The 20675-nt window shown below is 44.5% G+C and overlaps 1 protein-coding gene across 1 annotated transcript in view; it reads left to right on the forward strand.

Moving 5' to 3' along the window:
• The window catches only part of LOC126424647 (serine/arginine repetitive matrix protein 1), a 653808-nt gene that overhangs the window by 587888 nt on the left and 45245 nt on the right, over positions 1-20675 (forward strand). Inside the window, exons 18-19 of the mRNA XM_050087379.1 lie at positions 6409-6779; positions 17311-17431. Of these exons, the coding sequence (XP_049943336.1) occupies positions 6409-6779; positions 17311-17431 (492 nt within the window). The remainder of the gene's footprint in view (positions 1-6408; positions 6780-17310; positions 17432-20675) is intronic.

Below are 20675 nucleotides of genomic sequence, written 5' to 3' on the forward strand. Positions count from 1 at the left end.
GCGCCGACTGTTACCCCCATGCTACTGCCATTTCTTCGACACGAAGATGATGTCCTTTTTCAGCACTACAGTGTTCGCCCACATACGCAAGGTGCTGTACAACAACTGCCCTGGCCACAGGATCACCAGATATCTCGCCAGTTGAACATGTATGGGACATCATGAAGCGGGAACTTACCCGCTCTCCAGAGCCTGCCGAATTGCAGCAAAAGGCGCAAGATGCTTAGGACAGTCTATCGCAGGATGGCATTCGGCACCTTCATGATGCGAGAATAGACGCCTGAGGGTGCTACACAGTGTATTGGCTGTTGGGGCACCTTTTACTGTCACACAGATTTTTCATTTGGTCTGAATCGTATACTCCTACAACGATGAACTGCCTGTCACCTCACTTGTCAGTAAAATTTCCCTTCCCTTGACGGTTTTGTATGTTTTTCTCCGGTAGTGTTTTAGAAATGTAAACTGTGCCGTCTACAAAACGAGAAAATCATATCATCCTGTGACTTCAGAAGCACAGAGTTCCATCAAAGCACAATAGAGCGAGGCAGAGATAGGGATCCCAAAACGTGGCCCAGCCATTGTGTTAATTTCCATTCACTGTAAGCAGCGAAAGCTGAAAATCGTGTAGGGCTTGGTACTGAAATCTTGGCACACAGGACAGAGCGGATCAGATTATGGTTGTGGAAAGGGGCCGAGATCTGTTACTGTTAGTTGCACAAAACACACAAATTTATTTTCCTAAAAACAGTTAATCACACATGCCCTTAAAAGGATTCAAAAACAATACGACTGAAGGTTCGAACACAAGTTATTAAAATTGCCTTAAGGAATACACACAGCTGAAGGCCTGAGTTACAAAAATTTTTTACGTAAATACTCGGCTGAAGGCCACTCTGGACATAGAAGAACTGAGGCTTAAGCCCTGAATAACAAGAATTTCCAATAGAGAAGAAACTTGAAAAGGTTTTAAAGGTGAAATTTCAAATTTTAGTTTAAGACGGCTGAAGGCCTTATCTTAAAAATATTTGACATAAAAGCTCAGCTGAAGGCCACATACTGAACATAGAACAACTCAAGGCTTAAGGCCTGGTTCATACGGAATTCCTATAGAGCAAAATCCCCCATTCTTTTTTTTTTTTTTAAAAAAAGGGTTTAAGCAAGAATCTTACAAGTTTTTATTTAAGACGGCTGAAGGTCTTATCTTAAAATATTCCACATAAGGTTCGGCTGAAGGCCGTGCACAGTACTTAAAACTGAAAGAAAATCACCATCTAGAAACAACAGAACAGTGGTGCTCATAAGTGTTCCAAGGGTCGGCCTGAGGAGGTAACTCTAACGTCAGGTTAGGTAAGACAGGCAGCCAAACGTAAGATTAAATAATCGAATGGGAACCTGACCCAGGGACGGCTGAGGGACGCACCAACAACCTAATCAACTCCCTTCCGGCCGACCAACGGCACGATAACGGAAACTGTCAGTGAGGACGAAGGTACCAGCAGCACTACGTCTTCAAATATTGGCGTATAAATACAGCCAAGGCACAATAACCCCTGAAGAATATGAACAAACACCAAGGGCTGTCGAACAACACGCCGTGCCGGACAGCATCAACACGGCGAGGAAAAAGACACTGCGGAACACTGCGCTAATGCCCTCGCCGCGGAGACTTTCTCGCTTCTCTGTCCCAACCGACCGACTTCCTACTGCAGTAGGCAGACAGCATTAATGTAACTGCTCAGTCGAAATCACACAAGCTAGACACAGTTCCACGAAAACACTTCCACAAGAACTCGAACAATCCTAAAAGCAATCACCGTGGAACAACAAGGACGAATCACAAGTCGACACACACAGCTAACCCACAGCCGGTCGGCGACCAAAACACGTCGTCCGATGAGACGACCGACCAAACGACCAACCAAGGTCGTCCCCACTCAAGTCATGTGTGTCGGCAACAGTCGGGCGAGTCTTGGCTGTCCGGACCTCACTGCAGTTCCATCGCGACTCAACTCGATGCCCGCTCGGAACTCGGAGACACGAAGACCAGGGCACACTGGCTCGGACCCAACCATGCAGAGGGAAATCTTGCCCATTGGCCACCCCACGTCTCTGCACAAGGAAGGAACCGACCCACGTCCGGCAAAATGAACAACTGACGAGGTCCAGAAATGGTCAAAAGACCAAATACACATCGCCCGATGAGACGACCGACCGAACGACCAACCAACGGTCGTCGCCGCTCAAGTCTCCCTCCGTCGGACAGTTCATGTGTGTCGCCAGCGATCGGCGAGTACTGGATGTCCGCACCTCACTGGCGCTGCGCCCCCGACTGGACTCCCACAGACCACGACACGGAAATACTAGTGGTCGCTCCAGAGATAGTACGACAGTGCTCTTATCGATACGCGCTGCTGTTACCAGTCACGGGCAGACAAGCCCGCAACTTAGTGACGCCAGTAAATCGAATAAAGACAAGCTGTCAAGCAAGGAACGGCACAAAAACGAGCCGCGTACGGCTCATATATCAACTGTTTTAAATTTATTATTTAAATCGGTGCTGAAAATATTCGATATGCTTCCCGGTAACTTAAATTCTATGGTTCATTATTGAAAAATATATTTTAATATATACTGTCTGACGAGAAAAGTAAAGCGCCGAGAAGGAGGGGAGGAAGAGAAATCATGGATGAAGAGGATATGTGATGTTACTTCAGTGATTAAAACCTCGAGAGCTAGGAAATATGAGCCCACTTAAGTATGACGTTGCACCCACCTCTATGCGTGCTCTGATTCGTTCAGGAAGAATGTAATAATGCCGTTGCATCCTTTCATTAGGCGAGCTGATCCACAACTGTTGAAGCTCGGCTTTCGTATGCTGCATACTGGCACTGGGACGGAGTTGATGTCCCAACTGCTCCCACATACGTTACAACGGGGGCAGATCTGGGATCGCGCTGGCCACCGAGGTACCTCAACATCTCGTAGGCCGTTGATACTTTATGATACTGTTTCATGACAGGCAACACGTGACAACGCGAGATGTTGGTGATGTGGCGTTTTGCCGTCAGAGTTCCCTCAGCCCCTGCCAGCCGTGACTTGAAATCGTACTCATTGGCATCCACACTATGACGCCATTGGTGACGCAGCTATTCCTCTCCGAGATATCGGAAAAACGGGAGCTCTCCTGAGGTCGCCGCCATATTCGTCAACGATGGTCGTCCACTGTAGTGCAGAATTGCGATTCATTGCTGAACACAATGCGACAGCATTCGTTGCCAGCCCGTACTTCCTGGTCATGCCACCACTCCAAATTCAGCCACTCGTGTTGTGATGTTAATGGCAGCCTAGACACAGGACGGTACTTCCCTAGTCTGCCTGCTTCTAGTCTCCAACCAATTGTACTGGACGGAAAGAATGATTCAGAGAGTCCATTACTTGTATTCAGGTGTTAGAGGTGAAGGTGCTTCGATGTGCTCGGTCCGCAATCCTTCTTTGTGGACGTCAGGGGTGGTCGACCGGAATCATTACGACGAGCACACCTGCTCTCACGTTCTCAAGCCGTCCAACATCAGGCCACTATCACATCAAAATGCTCCACAAATCTGGGTACTGCACGATTCGACCAGCTGGCGAAACGGAGATTCGAAATGAGACCCCCTTTCAAATTCAGTCAGGTGCTGATATCGCTGTCTCCCACGGGTAGGCGGCATCCCCATGCCCACACAATATCTGACGCTGTTCACGTCCAGCTATATACCCTACCATAACAGAACACTTAACATGAAAACGACTGACGCACTGTGGTGGCTCTTCTACCTGTCACAGAGGGCTGCAAGTCTAATCATTTATATAATGGCCAATGGCATACCAGGGATTACCCAAACAAACCGGAATAACATTGCCGTGGGCGGAGCTTTTGTAGTACGCATTTCTGCCGCTAGTCGTGTATAGCGCAACACACTACCAGTTCGGTGCCGCCTGTGTTGTCGGCCTGGCTTGCTCTGTTCAACTGCAGTGATTGTTTTTGCTAGCGCTCTTTTGTTCTTGTTTCGCTTTTTACGACAGCAAGTTTAAGTGAACAATGTGCTGCTGTTAAATTTTGTTTTCTACTCGGTAAAAATACTGCTGAAACTGTTTTAACGGTAAAAACAGCTTACCAAGATGAGGGTACGGAAAAAAACTCAAGTTTCCGAATGGTTTGCTCGATGTAAAAATGGTGACATGTCGATTGATGACAAACCACGTTCTGGACGTCCATCAACGGCCAGAATCGTCGGTAATATTGAAAAAATTCGGGAGCTTGTGCTGACAGACCGTCGACAGATAATCGATCAGCTGTCAGAGACTAGTCGGTTATCTCGGTGCTCGGTTCAGCGAATTTTAACGGAAGATTTGGGAATGAAAAGCGTTGCTGCCAAGTTTGTTCCTCGGGTTCTGATCCAGATTTTCTGTCACAGGTCATTACTGAACAAGCAAGAAACAAAGCAGTAGTCAAGCCAATGCAAACGACATAATCATCCCGTCCAAAAAAATGTCAAGGCAAATCAAGCATCAAAACAAAGCTTATTCGCTTTTTTGATGCCAATGGCGTAGTTCATTCAGAGTTTGTTCCCCCAGGTCAGACCGTCAAGCAAATCTTTTATTCGGAAGTTTTATAAAGATTGCGCAACAGTGTTTGTCAAAAAAGAGCCGATTTGTGGCAGAAGCAGAGTGGTTCCACCACGACAACGTACCTGCACACAAACCATTTCCGTTAGACAGTTTCTGGCTAAATATGATATAGTTCCACTGCCCCACAAACCTACTCGACTGACCTGGCTCCGTGCGACTTTTTCTTATTTCCACGCATGAAAAGGGGCATGAAAGGACACCAATTTGACAACAATGAATAAGCCAAGAAAGAAATGATGGAGGAGCTGTCAGCCATTTCTATCGATGAATACAAAAAATGTTTCGAGCAGTGGAAGCACCTGTGGGACAAATGTATTAGTTGTAATGAGAGAGTACTTTGAAGGGGATAAGGTTGTTTTGTAAACAGTCTGAAAAAAAAAAAAATTGTTTTTTCGTTCCCCTCCCCCCCCCCCCCCTTAAATGTGTACAAAGTTACAAGGGAATGCACACATTTTTGTAAAAATACAGTTTTCATTCTGCATGTCTGAAAGTTTTGCAGTGTGTAGATACATCCTTCCCGCCTGTTTTCAAACTCAGTTGAACCAGTTCTCGTGAGTGGCGCCGTCACAGCATGTCTTCAAGACGGCTGCTACACTTGACGTTCGTCAGAAGCACCGTGCTGTCATAGAATTACTGTGCTGTGAAAACGAGACAGTGGGAAACATCCACAAGAGGTTGAAAAAGGTGTATGGAGATGCTGCTGTTGATCGCAATACAGTTAGTCGGTGGGCAATCAGGCTACGTGATGAAGGTGGGCATGGCAATATTGAGGATTGTCCTCGCAGCGGCAGGCCTCGTACTGCACACACTCCACACAATGTGCAGAGAGTTAACGAATTGGTGACTGCTGATAGATGCTTCACAGTGAAAGAATTGTCACGCTACGTTGGGATAGGGGAAGGAAGTGTTTGCAGAATACTGAAAGTGTTGACGTTAAAAAAGGTTTGTGCCATGTGGGTTGCCAGGATGTTGACAGTGGCTCCATCATTTTTCACCAGAGATGAAGAGGTAATCAATGGAGTGGCATTATTCAAATTCACCCAAGAAAAAAAAATTCAAAACCACACCTTCTGCTGGAAAAGTTATGGCTACGGTGTTTTTCGATTCCGAAGGACTCTTGCTTGTGGACATCATACCAAGTGGATCCACCATAAATTCTGATGCATATGTGACGACACTGAAGAAACTTCAAGCTCGACTGAGTCGTGTTCGACCACATCGGCAAAAGCAGGATGTTTTATTGTTGCACAACAATGCACGGTCACATGTCAGTCAAGAAACCGTGGAAGCGATCACAAAACTCGGACGGACAACACTGAAACACCCGCCTTACAGTCCTGACCTGGCTCCATGTGACTATCATATCTTTGGGAAACTGAAAGTCTCTCTTCGTGGAACAAGGTTTGAAGATGATGACTCCCTTGTGCACGCTGTCAAACAGTGGCCCCGACAGGTTGGTCCAGAATTTTACCGTGCGGGTATACAGGTGCTGGCTCCAACATGGCGTAAGGCAGTTGAGAGGGATGGAAATTATGTCGAGAAATGAAAATATTGTTCCTAAAGGATGTATCTACACGCTGTAAAACTTTCAAACATGTAGAATAAAAGATGGATTTTTAAAAAAATAGTGTGCATTTCTTTTGGAGTGACCCTCGTACATTGACATCTGACCGTGTCTTCTGGGTGTTCCACTGTTTTGGTGAAGCATTGTATTTTTTGGGGTGGCTCGTCACCCAGTTCCTTAACTACGAGCCACCCTCGAAATTGTACGGGCACCTCCGCCGCCACGGTGTTTCGCTGACAGAGGGCGCGCTTTGCAGCAGGACGCCATCCGGGAGGTCGTGGTTCGAGTTCGCGGAGCAGGGCGCCGGCCTGCAGAGCCCGCGCGAGGGCCGCAAGCCGTCGCTGTCCGCGTCGTCGCCGTCGCCGCCGCCGCCGCCGCTGCCGCCGCGCGCCAACCCGCCGCCCCCGCCGCCGCCGCCCCCGCAGCCCGCCGCCCCCGCAGCGCGCCAGTGGATCAACTTCGAGGAGATCCCCGAGAAGCGCAAGCCGCCGCGCCGCATCCAGACGCTGCCCGCGTCCACGGCGGGGCCGCCCGTCGTATACAGGTGCGTGACCCGGCCGTGCTGCTGTCTCCCAGGTCGTATCACAACCCAGCGCTGTCTCACCATTCTGGCACACGTGGAAATTAAAGTTACAGTATCAGCCAGGATAGCGAATAACGAAATTTTACTCAAAGAACGCATACCTTTGTGCTTCTTCTATCTTTTCCTTTTTTTTTTCTTGCCTGATCCTGCGTCTACACAGGATCGGCATCAGTAATCAAAGAATACTCTGCAACAAAACATCATTCAACACTCTTAATGAGCTATAAAACAACACACAATAAAAAACATACACGCGAACAGAATGAAAATTCGCCGGAACAAATTCAAATTTCGCGGCTGCCAGTCGAAAACAAAATGGTCGTATAAATGACTGTCACGATTGCATCAAAAATGTAAATTTTGCAGCGAACTACAGCGATTGAACAAGACCCGAAATTCACCAACGATAAGGAGAGAAGGCATGTAAACGCTCTTAAAATACGCAACGTTTTCTAACAAATAGCAAACCACTCCAAACAGAGTGCGATCCATATAAACCTCAACTACTTTAATGAGCCGGCCAGAGTGGCCGAGCGGTTCTAGGCGCTACAGTCTGGAACCGCGCGACCGCTACGGTCGCAGGTTCGAATCCTGCCTTGGGCATGGATGTGTGTGATGTCCTTTGGTTAGTTAGGTGTAAGTAGTTCTAAGTTCTAGGGGACTGTTGACCTGAGAAGTTAAGTCCCATAGTGCTCAGAGCCATTTGAACCATTTTTATTTTAATGAGTCGTAACATTTGACCCAATAACGCGATAAAATCTACAGTTTTGGGATATGGTAATATGACGCTGGGAGGTGACACACTGTACATACTTACATACATACGAAGTTCTCACAGTAAATGTTGGAAGTGCCCTCCACCAGCATCGATGCAGAACTGTATTCGTCTCATCATATTCCGCGACATTATGTGAAGCAAAATTTAGTACATGGCTGCACGTTCAGAGACCGTGAATAGTTACAATTAAAAGAAAACAGCCCTCGATCACTAATTATTAACGAATTAACCGGGTTTCGACACTGCTAGGAGTGTCTTCCTCAGAATTCACACCAAAGAATGGTCGATAACATGGTCACAGAATTATGACTAAAAACGTATGATACAAATTATAAGTACGGAATAATCGTGAAAGACTGGCAGTACTTACATGTCATTTATTATTTTATAATTTGTATCATACGGTTTTACTCATAATTCTGTGACCATGTTATAGACCATTGTTTGGTGTAAATTCTGAGGAAGACACTCCTAGCAGTGTCGAAACCCGGTTATTTCCTTAAAAATTAGTGACCGAGGGCTGTTTTCTTTTAATTGTAATTATTCTGTGAAGCGTATCCTCGACAGTGTTGCTTATATCGTGTGTAATGGCCTCACGGAGTTTTGCAGTTGTCCGTGCTAACACTGGAAGCCGACACTGTGCATCACACTCCAACCTTTTCATCAGGCAGCGGTGTTTCGTGCATGATATGGGCATTTACGCCAACCCAATATCTGTTGTTTGGTGCGTTGATGTAACCTGACACATATACAGTCATCCTTATCATTCAGTTCACTGACGAGGAAGAAATCCCAACACCAAAAAATTATTAATGTAAAGTAATGAAATTTCGAGAATACATTTGTCTAGGTAAAATACTTAAATGATAAACATTGCAAGATCACAGGTAAATGTAAGCGTGAGATAAGCCACTGCAAACGTGAAATTCTGGTGCATTAATAACCGGTGTGGCCGCCAGAATGTCGAATGCAAGGATGCAAACGTACATGCATTATGCTGAACAGGTGCCAGATGTCACTTCGTGGGATTGATTGAGTTCCATGCCTGTTGCGCTTGGCCGATCAACGCAGGGACGGTTACTGCTACTTGCGGATGGCGCTGGAGTTATCGTCCTATGGTGTCGCAATCTGCTCCCCTGGAGACAGATCTGGTGATCGAACAGGCCAAGGCAACATGTCGACACTCTCTATAGCATGCTGGGTTACAACAACAGTACACTGTGGTGCCAACAGCTGCTGCAAATGCAGTACGATGCGCCGCAGCCATACACCGAACACGGCGGCCTTCCCTCTGGGTAGTGCCACGTCGCCGTCCGGAGCCCTGGCTTCTTGCTGCCGTGCATTCTCGTGACTACCGCTGCATCCAATCATGTACAGTCTTCCTGCAGCACTGCAGAAGCAACGTCCAGCTTCTCGTAGCCCTATTACACAACCTCGTTCAGATTTCGTGATGAGTCGATGTCGCATTAAAAGCATTCTTGACTAGCTTCAGCTCACCACGTCCAATCTCAAAGGTAACTAGCGCCCACGACCGTGACAGCGTGTATTTAAAGCAAACCAGATCTACTAGCGCCACACTTATGTGACTGGCGCCAAACCTGAATAGACATCGTCTTTCAGATGCAGACACACGCCTCCCAAATTTCGCGTATGTCGCACGACTCCTTGGTGTTACGATTCTACATCTACATCTACATCCATACTCCGCAAGCCACCTGACGGTGTGCGGCGGAGGGTACTTTGAGTACCTCTATCGGTTCTCCCTTCTATTCGTCTCGTACTGTTCGTGCAAATGAAAGATTGTCAGTATGCCTCTGTGTGGGCTCTAATCTCTCTGATTTTATCTTCATGGTCTCTTCGCGAGACTTCCGTTGTTGTTTTTTAGACACAAATCAATAATCTCAAACAGAAGACCATTCGCACCTGCTTCGTAATGACAATATTCCATAGGTTCAGCCTGTAAATTCAGTGACCTAATCTAGAACAATGGATTACCAGGTTTGTTTTTTTTTTAACAACTTCACCTGTGGAACGAAATACTATTTCCTTTCGCCTATCTTTCGTCACAGCAAAACGCTTCACAATATTTCACCATTGTAATAAAGAAACATCTACTAAAAATGTTGGGTTGGCGCGTAAGTTCGTAGCGTTTTTCTTTTGCATCTCCGTATTCCGGTTGCTGTGTTTTTACTTATCGACTGTCATTTCTTATTTGTAGTTCACTGTTGTTATTTGAATTTACATACTGTCATTTTCTCAAAAATGGTTCAAATGGCTCTGAGCACTATGGGACTTAACTTCTGAGGTCATCAGTCCCCTAGAACTTAGAACTACTTAAACCTAACTAACCTAAGGACATCACACACATCCATGCCCGAGGCAGGATTCGAACCTACGACCGTAGCGATCGCGCTGTTCCAGATTGTAGGGCCTAGAAGCGCTCGGCTACTCCGGACGGCTCATTTTCTCATTTCGAGATAGTGAGTGCAGCTTTGGATGCCAGGAAATGGAGTGTCAAGTAGAGAAATCAGAACATTTCGTCATATTCTGTTGTTTGAGTTCAATAGAGGGGTCACAGCAGCCGGAGGCAGCCAGAAACTTTTCCACCGTGTATATGGATAATGCCACTGGACAGAGCATGACAAGAAAATAGTTCTCTCGTTTCGAGGAGGATCTTTTTAACATTACTGACTCTCCACATTCAGGCTGACCGTCGGGATTTGATGAAGATCACCTAAACGTTTTGATGCAGAATGATCCACGTTAGTGTAGGCCATTCGAGAACTTGCAAATGTGATGAACTGTGATCATTCCACCATCGTCTGTCATTTGCATGTAGTGGGGAAGGTTCAAAGGTCTGTCGCATGAGTACCGCATGCTATAAGTCAAAAGCACAAAAATCAGCGACCATTCGTATCCTCCGTCGTGACAGTAAATGGTGTCTTTATGGTAAAATAAGAAAAAGAAAGCAATGGTTAAGCTCCAGCAAAGCAGCAACTCCCCTTAGAAAGACCTGCGCGCTCCCACAAAAAATAATGTTATGCATCTGATGGAACAGCGACGGTGTGGCTACTACGATTTGCTTCCCGGGGTGTAAGCATCACTGCTGAAATTTGTTGTTAACGACTGAGGTGTCTTGTAGAACAACGACCAGGAAAGCTGCGTGAAGTGATGCTACTCCGCTATAACGCCTGCCTGCATTCTGCTAGACCGACGAAAAACACTATACTGGAGTTTCTTTGGGAAGTCATTCTTTACCACCTTATTCACATGATCTTGCGCCCTCAGATTTTCCCATTTTTCGCTCTCTATCGAACGACCTTCAAGAAACTTCGTTTGCGGATGAAAACGCGCTCCGAACATGCTTGGACGAGTTCTTCGCTCAAAGCCACGTGATTTCTACAGTCGTGCAATCGAGAAGGTATTCGAGTCTTGGCAGACTGTTGTAAGTAGTGAAGCAGAATATATAAGTGATGACTAAAGTCTCTGTTATGTGTATCTGTTGTGTTTATTGAACTTATGGATAAACGCTACGAACTTATGCACCAACCTAATATTACAACTATGATGAAAATAAGTTGAAGAGTAATCCAAAGTCACCTGAAAATGGGTGTAGGTTTCAACATAATGATGTCATACGCGCTCTAGATCATCTGTGATCTAAGTTTAACAGAAGCTCGAAATTTAGCGCGTACTTCAATGCGAGACTCTTTTAATAGCTTCCACAACGAATCTCTCAGAAAACCCAAAGAGATTCTGCTCGTATGTAAAGCACACCTGTGGCAAGACACAATCACTTCTCTGCACCACCCGTCGGGAGTTCGAGTCCTCCTTCGGGCTTGGGTGTGTGTGTTGCCCTTAGCGTAACTTAGATTAAGTGGTGCGTAAGCTTAGGGACCGATGACATCAGCAATTTGGTCCCATAAGACCTTACACAAATTTCCAATTACTTGACAGCGCTACAATTATGGTGACTCTATTGATGACAGTGCCACTAAAGCACAGTTACTAAACACAGTTTTCCGAAATTTCTTCACAAAAGAAGACGAAGAAAATATTTCAGAATACGAATCAAGAACAACTGCCAATATGAAGGACTTAGAAGTAGATATCCTTGGTGAAGAGAAGCAGCTTAAAACACTTAAGAGAGGCAAGTCTTCAGATCGTATACCATTCAGGTTCCTTTCATAGTATGCTGATACAATGGCTCCACATTTAGCAATCATATATACAAACATTCGCTCGTAGAAAGGTTCGTACCCAGAAACTGAGAAGTTGCGCAAGTTCCACCAATACCCAAGAAAGGAAATGGGGGAAATCCGCTGAATTACAGACCTTTATCACAAACATCGGTCGGCAATAGGATTTTGTATCTAAGACTGTGCTCGCACATTATGAATCACATCGAATAAAATTATTTATTAACAAATAGTTAACACGGACTCAGAAAGTATCGTTCTTGTGAAACACAACTAGCTTTTTACTCACACGAAGTAATAAATGTTATCGACAGGAGATGTCTAATTGATTTCATATTTTTAAATTTACAGAAGGCTTTTAACACCGTTCCTCATAAGCGACTTCTAATTATATTGCGTGAGCGTGGAGTATCGTCTCAGTTATGTACTGCATCTGTGATTTCCTTTCAAAAAGGTCATAGTTCGTAATAACTAACGGAAATTCAAAGAGTAAAACAGAAGTAATATCTGGCGTTCCCCAAGGAACTGTTGTAGGCCCTCCTTTGTTCCTGATCTACATGAACGATTTAAGAGACAGTCTGAGCAGTTCTCTTAGATTTTTTTGCAGATGACGCTGTCATTTACGGTCATGTAAACACAAATTTTAAAGGTTATAATTCAACTAAATACTTAGGGATTACAGTTATGAATAAGTTAAACTGGAACGACCACACAGATAACGTTGTGGGGAAAGCAAACCAAAGACTGCGATTTGTTGGCATACTACATAGAAAATGTGACAGATTTACTAAAGAGACTGCATACACTACGCTTGCCCTCCCTCTTCTGGGCTGTTTCTGTGCGGTGTGGGATCCGCATCAGATAGGATTGATGGAGGACATCGAAAAAGTTCAAAGAAGTGCAGGTCGTTTTGTGCCACAGATATGATACACAAATTGGGTTGGCAGTCATTAAAACAAAGGCGTTTGTCTCTGCGGCAGGACCTCCTCATAAAATTTCTATCATCAACTTTCTCTTCAGAGTGTGAAAATATTTTTTTTTGTGCCATCTACATAGGAAGAAATGGTCATCATAATACAACAAGAGAAACCAGTGCTCGCACAGAAATATTTAAGTGTTCGTTTTTTTCCGCGCTCTATTCGAGAGTGGAACAGTACATAAGTAGTTCGAAGGTGGTTCAATGAACTCTCTGCCAGGCACTTAACTGTTAATTGCAGAGTAATCATGCAGATATAGGTAAACAGCTACCTCTTGCCTGAGGATGCTGTAGGAGGATACACCCTATATGATGCAGGGTGACTTGGATAAAATTTCTATTTGGTGTGATGAATGGCAGCTTGCTTTAATGGGGGAAATTGTAAGTTAATGCAGATGAGTAGGAAAAAATCAGTCTTGTAATGTCTGAATACAGTATTAGTGGTGTGCTGCTTAACACAGTTAGATCGGTTAAATATCTAGGCACAACATTGCAAAGTGTTATGGAATGGAACTATCTGCTCCACATTTTACAACGGCTTGCAAAGTATGTATGTAGATATAGATGTTCATGGCACATAACCAGTAGTGTAAATTAAATATTTTGGCTCTAAGGACTATGGAACATCTGAGGTCATCATTCCCCTAGACTTAGAACTACTTAAACCTAACTAACCTAAGGACATCACACACATCCATGCCCGAGGCAGGAATCGAACCTGCGACTGTAGCAGAAGCACAGTTCAGGACTGAAGCGCCTAGAACTACTTGGCCACAGTGGCTGGCAATTAAAGATTTTGTTAACAGAAACTGAGGCTCTGCTGTAAACATGCTCGTGCGTTAAAGCAGACCTATCAACAGCTGTGGTAGCACAGTGCAGAACACACATAAAGTTATTTGTAGGAGATTAATTGCTTTCGGGTGCTGCATGTCTAACCTCCAGCCTGGCTGTGGTAATAGCGATACCCAGCTTGTTCTCTTCTGTGAAAACAACTGCCAGTTATTTGAATTCTCTGAGTATTTCGCAAGGTTTATATAGATGGCCAATAACATGACACTACTTTAGAGGTCTCTTAATTCATCGTCAATGCTAATACATAACTGTGACGTTGTGAAGTTCACTTTGTTTGCACATACACTGTTGACTCACAAAACAGCCGTCTACTACCATTGGCACCCATCTTTTGCGGAATCTTAGACCATATTCTGTGTTAAAACGTAATGAGTTATCTCAGAGAGAATGGCCTCCTCCATGCCAACCACAACAGATTCCGCAACCATCGGCCATGTGAAACCCAACTCGCATTTCTCTCACATGACGTCCCGTAAGACATCGATCAAGCCAAAAGCAATTTTCTTAGTGCTGCACTAATAGTTATTAACAAAAAAAATGAAATGAGCGTATGGCATCGTTGGCCGGGAGGCGCCATATGGAGAAGTTTGGCTGCCAAGTGCAAGTCTTATTTCATTTGACGCCACATTGGGTGATTTGCACTCCGGTGATGAAGACAACAATGCAACACCCAGTTCTCGAGCGGAGAAAATCTCCAACCTGGCCGGTAATCGAACCCGGGCCCACTTGAGTGGGAGGTGACCACGTTACCACCCAGCTAAGCAGGCGGACACTTATTAACTACAGTATGATCAAACTGGGTACAAAAGAAATTTGCAACTAAATTGAGATTGTTAACCACCCGGAAGTCGCCCCCTCTAGCACGCTTGTTTCTGGGAATCAGGTCGGCGCACCAACCCCGGGTGGAATCCGTTTTGTGGATTAATAGCGAGGTCCAATGTCCCGGCCAGCATGAATGTGGTTTTAGGTGTTCTCCCACATACAACTAGATGAATACAGAGTTGGTGCCCATGTTACACAAATATTGCAAAACGTTCTCACACTCTCACGTGGGGTAACACTAGACCCAGAGATATGAGGTATACAAATTCAGTCCTGGAGGGAGAGGTGGCATCTAGCCAGCATCTCCACTAACATGTAATGACTGGTTTGGTTTCTTGCGGCATCGATAGAATTCAACTCGTGCCACTATGACATACATTTGTTTGCAATGGTAGTTGGAAAACAAACTGCACATGTGATCAAAAGTGAGAGCTGCCAGTTCTAGCGAAGAAGCAACCTGACTCAGTAACTGTCACATTTTAGGTGGAATCCATTTGAGGAAGAAGGCTTTGCACAAATTCGAGTCTGTCGAACTGAAAGCCAAAAAATATTATCTGAGTCTTTTTTCGTAAGCTTCCGTATCCTCGGGTGAATGAACATATGGAGGAAAAGTGGGTGGATGTACCGATGGAATGGTACCATGTCTGTTAATGGAAGCCGACAAAGTGGTCACTACCAAACTAAACTGTTCAGTCGGGGCCAGTAACACGGTGCCAATAGTGGCTTAAGGACTGCATACGCGTAAACCATTCCAAACTTGTCGGCAAGCATGTATCAAACAAGTAATACATGAAACTGATGTAAGTAACGCAAATATGGCTTTATTCATAAACCTCTGAACAATAAAACTAAATCAGCCTCTCATGAATCCACAGGTATCAAGATGCAGCGGTGCACATAAAGAGTGTGAGTCAGTGCTGCTCAGCACATATTCTATGCACGAGCCGCCGGCATATGGCGAGGCAGTGACTGCGCTGTGCATACGCCTCCCCCAGGTGGCCGCCAATGGCTGGCTTTGTGCTGATATGTTCGAGCACGCATGTGTAACACCACTACACACGGTGCACTCACACTCACATGCGCTAGTAGCAGGATACGGCACAGTGCATCTTAATTACCTCACTATCTTCATCAACAGTGGATATAGTACAGCTCTGTTTTATTTTTGTAATTGCTCGAACTTAAGTCACATACCTCTGTTTTAATTTTGAGAGATGTTGGCGATGATGTTTCGGGCTGATCTGTATCTTCAGTAATGGGACATTTCTTGGACTTTGACTGGAATTGCTTCTTTTGTCAATGTTCTAACGTTTGTTTCTTTTGCACTGACATTTTAGGGAACACTCATAGGCGCTTCCTGTTCTCAATAATGAGATCTCATAAGGGGAGGCCACGACGTTGGGGTTTACTTTATACTTCGTTCACCTTGAGTACGCCATTAAAACATGTACAAATGCAGGGTGCACTACACTGGCAATTCCGAGAAAATCGCAAGAGAAGTTTTACTCGTTAATTACGTGGTGTATGTATATGTGCCTAACTGCTGCATGTCAGAGTTCATGGTGGTGAAGTGATTAGCGTTCGAGCTTCAGTAAGATGAACGTGTGTGAGCCAATGGTTCTACTCCTGCTCAAGCTTAATTATAAATCTATTTTTTTTTATGCTGGTCATATTATTTAATTTATATGGTATCTGAGATGTAATATAATGAAGAAAAAACCATGTGTATTTGCATGAAGTTTCAATTTATGTTTTCCCTGCCTGTGTGACAAATACCATCCTGCAACGTGCGGCATCGAGGGCACATCTGACGAGTAATTGTACATTACTCTTGTGGTCTGGCGCATTGTGAGTTACTATATTAATGATAGTGAATAACGTCAATCGCATCATCATTTATTGAGGTTTGACTTGGACTTTCCAAGCCTGTCCCTCATCCTTGAAAATTTAATTACAAATAGTAAATTGTCATACAACATATGAAATTCACAACAAGTTCATGAAAATGTATGTGTTTTATTCATTATATTACCTCTCAAATGTTATATAAATTAAATAATGTGACTACTGATGAAAATGAAAAGTAAATGCTAGCAGGATTCGAACTGTCGCCTCTTCCAGAAAACTCTGGCTTTGCGCGAATGCTATTCACTTGACCTGTTACACAATAGACGCATAAAATTTCTCTTGAGATTTTCTCTGAGTTGCCAGAGTACTACACCTTACTACTTGCACATTATGTTGTTTTGGTGGCCTACTAAAGGTGTACACAGTTTGAAGTAAATACCTGATCCAACATTGTGGCCTCCCTTGTCGTCTATAACTGTGGGAAACATAATTACTTGGACTGACCAGATCAATCAAAACTGGTTTACATTGTCAGAAAAAAACATCATAATTAAAATACATTATGGGTAATCCTAAATCTTTCCCTTGGAATGCTTGGACATCTACAGAGAGGGCAGATTCACAACTCCAGTTGTCACTAAAAACTAATGAAATGAATACAGTTATGGCAACTGAGATACAATGTTCAAAAATTTATTACCAGTGCTAAATGATGATCATATGATTCAACATAAGTCTTTTAATGTTGATTAGATATTGTTGTGAGTTATATCAAAAACTAGTTTTCAAAAACTGAATTTTAAATTAACAGTTAACCGAATGGTTCTGTAGAGTTTCCTATGTCTCTCACAACATTGCAACAATACCTATTAAATTATACTGGAAAACTAATTTAGGAGAGGAGAGAGCTTTCAGGTACCCTCACTTACATGTCGTTATAGTGACACTTGTTTTTACCAAGCCATTTCACTAAAATCAAACACATAATTTTTTTGTAAAACTGCCGTCATGTTGCAGCTATGTCGATCCAGAAGAGTGTGAGTGTGAGTGCCATGAGACTTCTGGTGGCAAGGGTCGGTCCCACTCTGCAGCCTCAACCTCAAAAAAGAAGAAGGAAAAGGACAAGGACAAGGAGAAGGTACAGTTGATTTACAGTTCACTCTGTCACAAGCTAAACTGAAAGAGTTTCGTCAGGATTCAATGAATCATTATTCATGGGCTGGTAAAAATACAAAATATTGGCAGCCAACAAGTAGTTTATTCCTTAGCACTTCATGAAAGTCCATTATGTCCTGTGGAGAGAGCTGCAAGGAGAGTACAGTGCCAAATTTGCATGTAGCAGTTTAGAGAATCTATGGGAAAAATAAATTGGGATGACCAGCTGGAGACTGCAGCCCCATTTTCCCAAATAAAAGTTTAATCTGCTTAAAACAGTGCAGCCCTAATAGATTTGTCCCTAGTGACCATTACTGTTTTACAAAAGAGGTTATTTAATACTGAAGCACTGTTCATTCATTTCTGAATACTGATCACTATGTCCACTGTCAGCTAACATCAGGATGTGAATGGCCAGCATGTTGCCCTATTTTTTACTGAGATTTACTCCATATGTTGCATCAAGGAGGACCTTCAGGGATGTGGAACAACTGAAGGCACACCTTAACAAAGGAGAAGCAAATCCTTAAACATTAATCTGTGTGCAGTATATGGAATAGACTACAACTAAATTTGGATTTATATAATTTGTGATTGACATTTAGTAAGTCAAGTGGTAGTTGAGGTAACTAGAGCAAAAGAAACTGGTACACCAGTGTAATATTGTGTATGGCCCCCATGAACACACAGAAGTGCCGCAACACGATGTGGCACGGACTCGACAAATGTCTGAAGTAGTGTTGGAGGGAAATGATGCCAAGAATCCTGCAGGACTGTCCATAAATCTGTAAGAGTATGAAGGGTTGGAGATCTCTTCTGAACAGCATGTTGCAAGGGATTCCAGATATGCTCAATAATGTTCATGTCCAGGTAGTTTGGTGGCCACCGCAAGTGTTTAAACTCAGAAGAGTGTTCCTGGAGCCACTCTGTAGCATTTCTGGATGTGTGGGGTGTTGTACTGTCCTGCTGGAATTGCCCAAGTCTGTTGGAAAGTGCAATGGACGTGATTGGATACAGGATGTTTATGTATGTGTCACCTGTCAATCATATCTAGATGTATCAGGGGTCCCATATCACTCCAACTGCACACACCCCACAACTTTACAGAGCCTCCACCAGCTTGAACAGTCCCCTTCTGATATGCTGGGTCCACATATTCATAAGATTGTCTCCACACCCATGCACATCCATCTGCTTGATCCAATTTGAAATGAGACTTGTCCGACAAGGCAACATGTTTCCAGTCATCAACATTCCAATGTCAGTGTCGACCTTCCCAGGCAAGGCATAAAGCTTTGTGTTGTGCAGTCACCAACGTTACATGAGTGGGAGGAGGAGGAGGTGAGTGTTTAACGTCCTGTCGACAATGAGGTCATTAGAGAGGGAGCACAAGTTTGGATTAGGGAAGGATGGGGAAGGAAATCGACTGTGCCCTTTCAAAGGAACCATCCCGGCATTTGCCTGAAGTGATTTAGAGAAATCACGGGAAACCTAAATCGGGATGGCCAGACGCGGATTTGAACTGTCGTCCTCCTGAATGCGAGTCCAGTGTGCTAACCACTGCACCACCTCACTTGGTGTACACAACTGGGCCTTCAGCTCTGAAAACCCATATTGATGATGTTTCATTGTACGGTTTGCACGCTGGCACTCGTTGATGGGCCAGCATTGAAATCTGCAGCAGTTTGCGGAAGTGTTTCACTTCTGTCATGTCGAACGATTCTCTTCAGTCATCATTGGTCTCGTTCTAGCAGGATCTTTATCTGACCACAGCAATGTCGGAGATTTGATGTTTTGCTGGATTCCTGATATTTACGGTACACTCGTGAAATGGTCATACGATAAAATCCCCACTTCATCGCTCTCTCGGAGATGATATCCCATCGCTCATGTGCTGACTATAACACCAGACTCAAACTCACTTAAATCTTGATAACCTGCCATTGTAACAACAGTAACTGATCTAACAACTATGCCATACACTTGTTGTCTTATATAGGCATTGCTGACCAGTGTGTCACATACTGCCTGTTTACATTTCTCTGTATTTGAATATGCATGCCTATGCCAGTTTCTTTAGTACTTCAGTGTAAATATGTGTATAATGTCAAAATGAGAATACAGTTAAGAAGTTCCATACAAAGTCAGAGTACAATAAGCAGACAAGTCCAATTAGATACTAAGAGTCCAGGGAGGGGAGTCAGGTGAGCATGTGAACAAATCATATCAGAGAGGGAGTTAGAGCATTCCACTCTGGGATTACATCATGTAGGTTGTTTGTCAGTTTCTTGAGGTTGTGCAGTCCATGGCTGTGCAGGCTGATCATGATGTGATGCTGCCTTTGATTTTAATCATGCCACTGTCTGGTAGCTTGACCTGAGCTGGCAGGTCAGGGTGTGGATGAATTATGACAAAATTATTCAGTGCCTCATCTCCTGCTATGGTAATGGTGATCAGAGTGGTAATAGATGGCTACCACAATACTCTCGCCTTGGTGGAGAGACTGTGAGACAGTGCAACCCCACAGCCCTCACTGACAGTCTGAGACACAGAGTGGCGCCCAGGAAACTCACAACAATGCCTTCTGAAGTATGACTGACAGCTCCAATACAGATGGATGCCCACGGGTGTGACAACAGCCACTGGGTACCCCAACACTGGAGCTAGATCTGTGGAGATGTCCAGGGCCTCAGGAATGGGAGCAGGAACTGGCTAGTGCAGCACCGGCTAACCGTACAGCACCATTGTTTGACTGCTGAAGCTCGTCCACACCTGCAGCCTGGCATTTGTGCATAGGGGTGGAAAGGGCAGTTGAGGAGGGGGAAGGAAGTGAGATTGCCTCAGTGCAGAAGATGAGAGCAAAAACAGAGAAGGAGCTTCTGAGGACAGAGGAGTAGGTGAGGACACAGGTCGCTGGAGGGAGGAAGGCTTGGGAGTTGTGTGCAGACTCACCGGAGGCCGTTCCCCTGCCCGTGGGTTGAATTGCTTTCAATGTCAAGCCACCAGCCTGTCCTCCATCTGCACTGTGAAGATTTTGTGACTTCGCTGGCCCTGGATGACCACCAGCATCCGGCACTCACGACGACCAAAAGCACGAGCCCGGATGAGGGTTTTGGCACATATTACTGCAGTGGAGGCACCCAAGGAGTATGCAGCACTGTGTGCAGCTAGCACTTGTGCAGCAGTTCAGCCAGGCTCTTCTCATCAATTGACGTGGACATGTAAGA

The sequence above is a fragment of the Schistocerca serialis genome, chromosome 10 (genome assembly GCF_023864345.2).
Source record: "Schistocerca serialis cubense isolate TAMUIC-IGC-003099 chromosome 10, iqSchSeri2.2, whole genome shotgun sequence".
NCBI classification, from domain to species: domain Eukaryota; kingdom Metazoa; phylum Arthropoda; class Insecta; order Orthoptera; family Acrididae; genus Schistocerca; species Schistocerca serialis.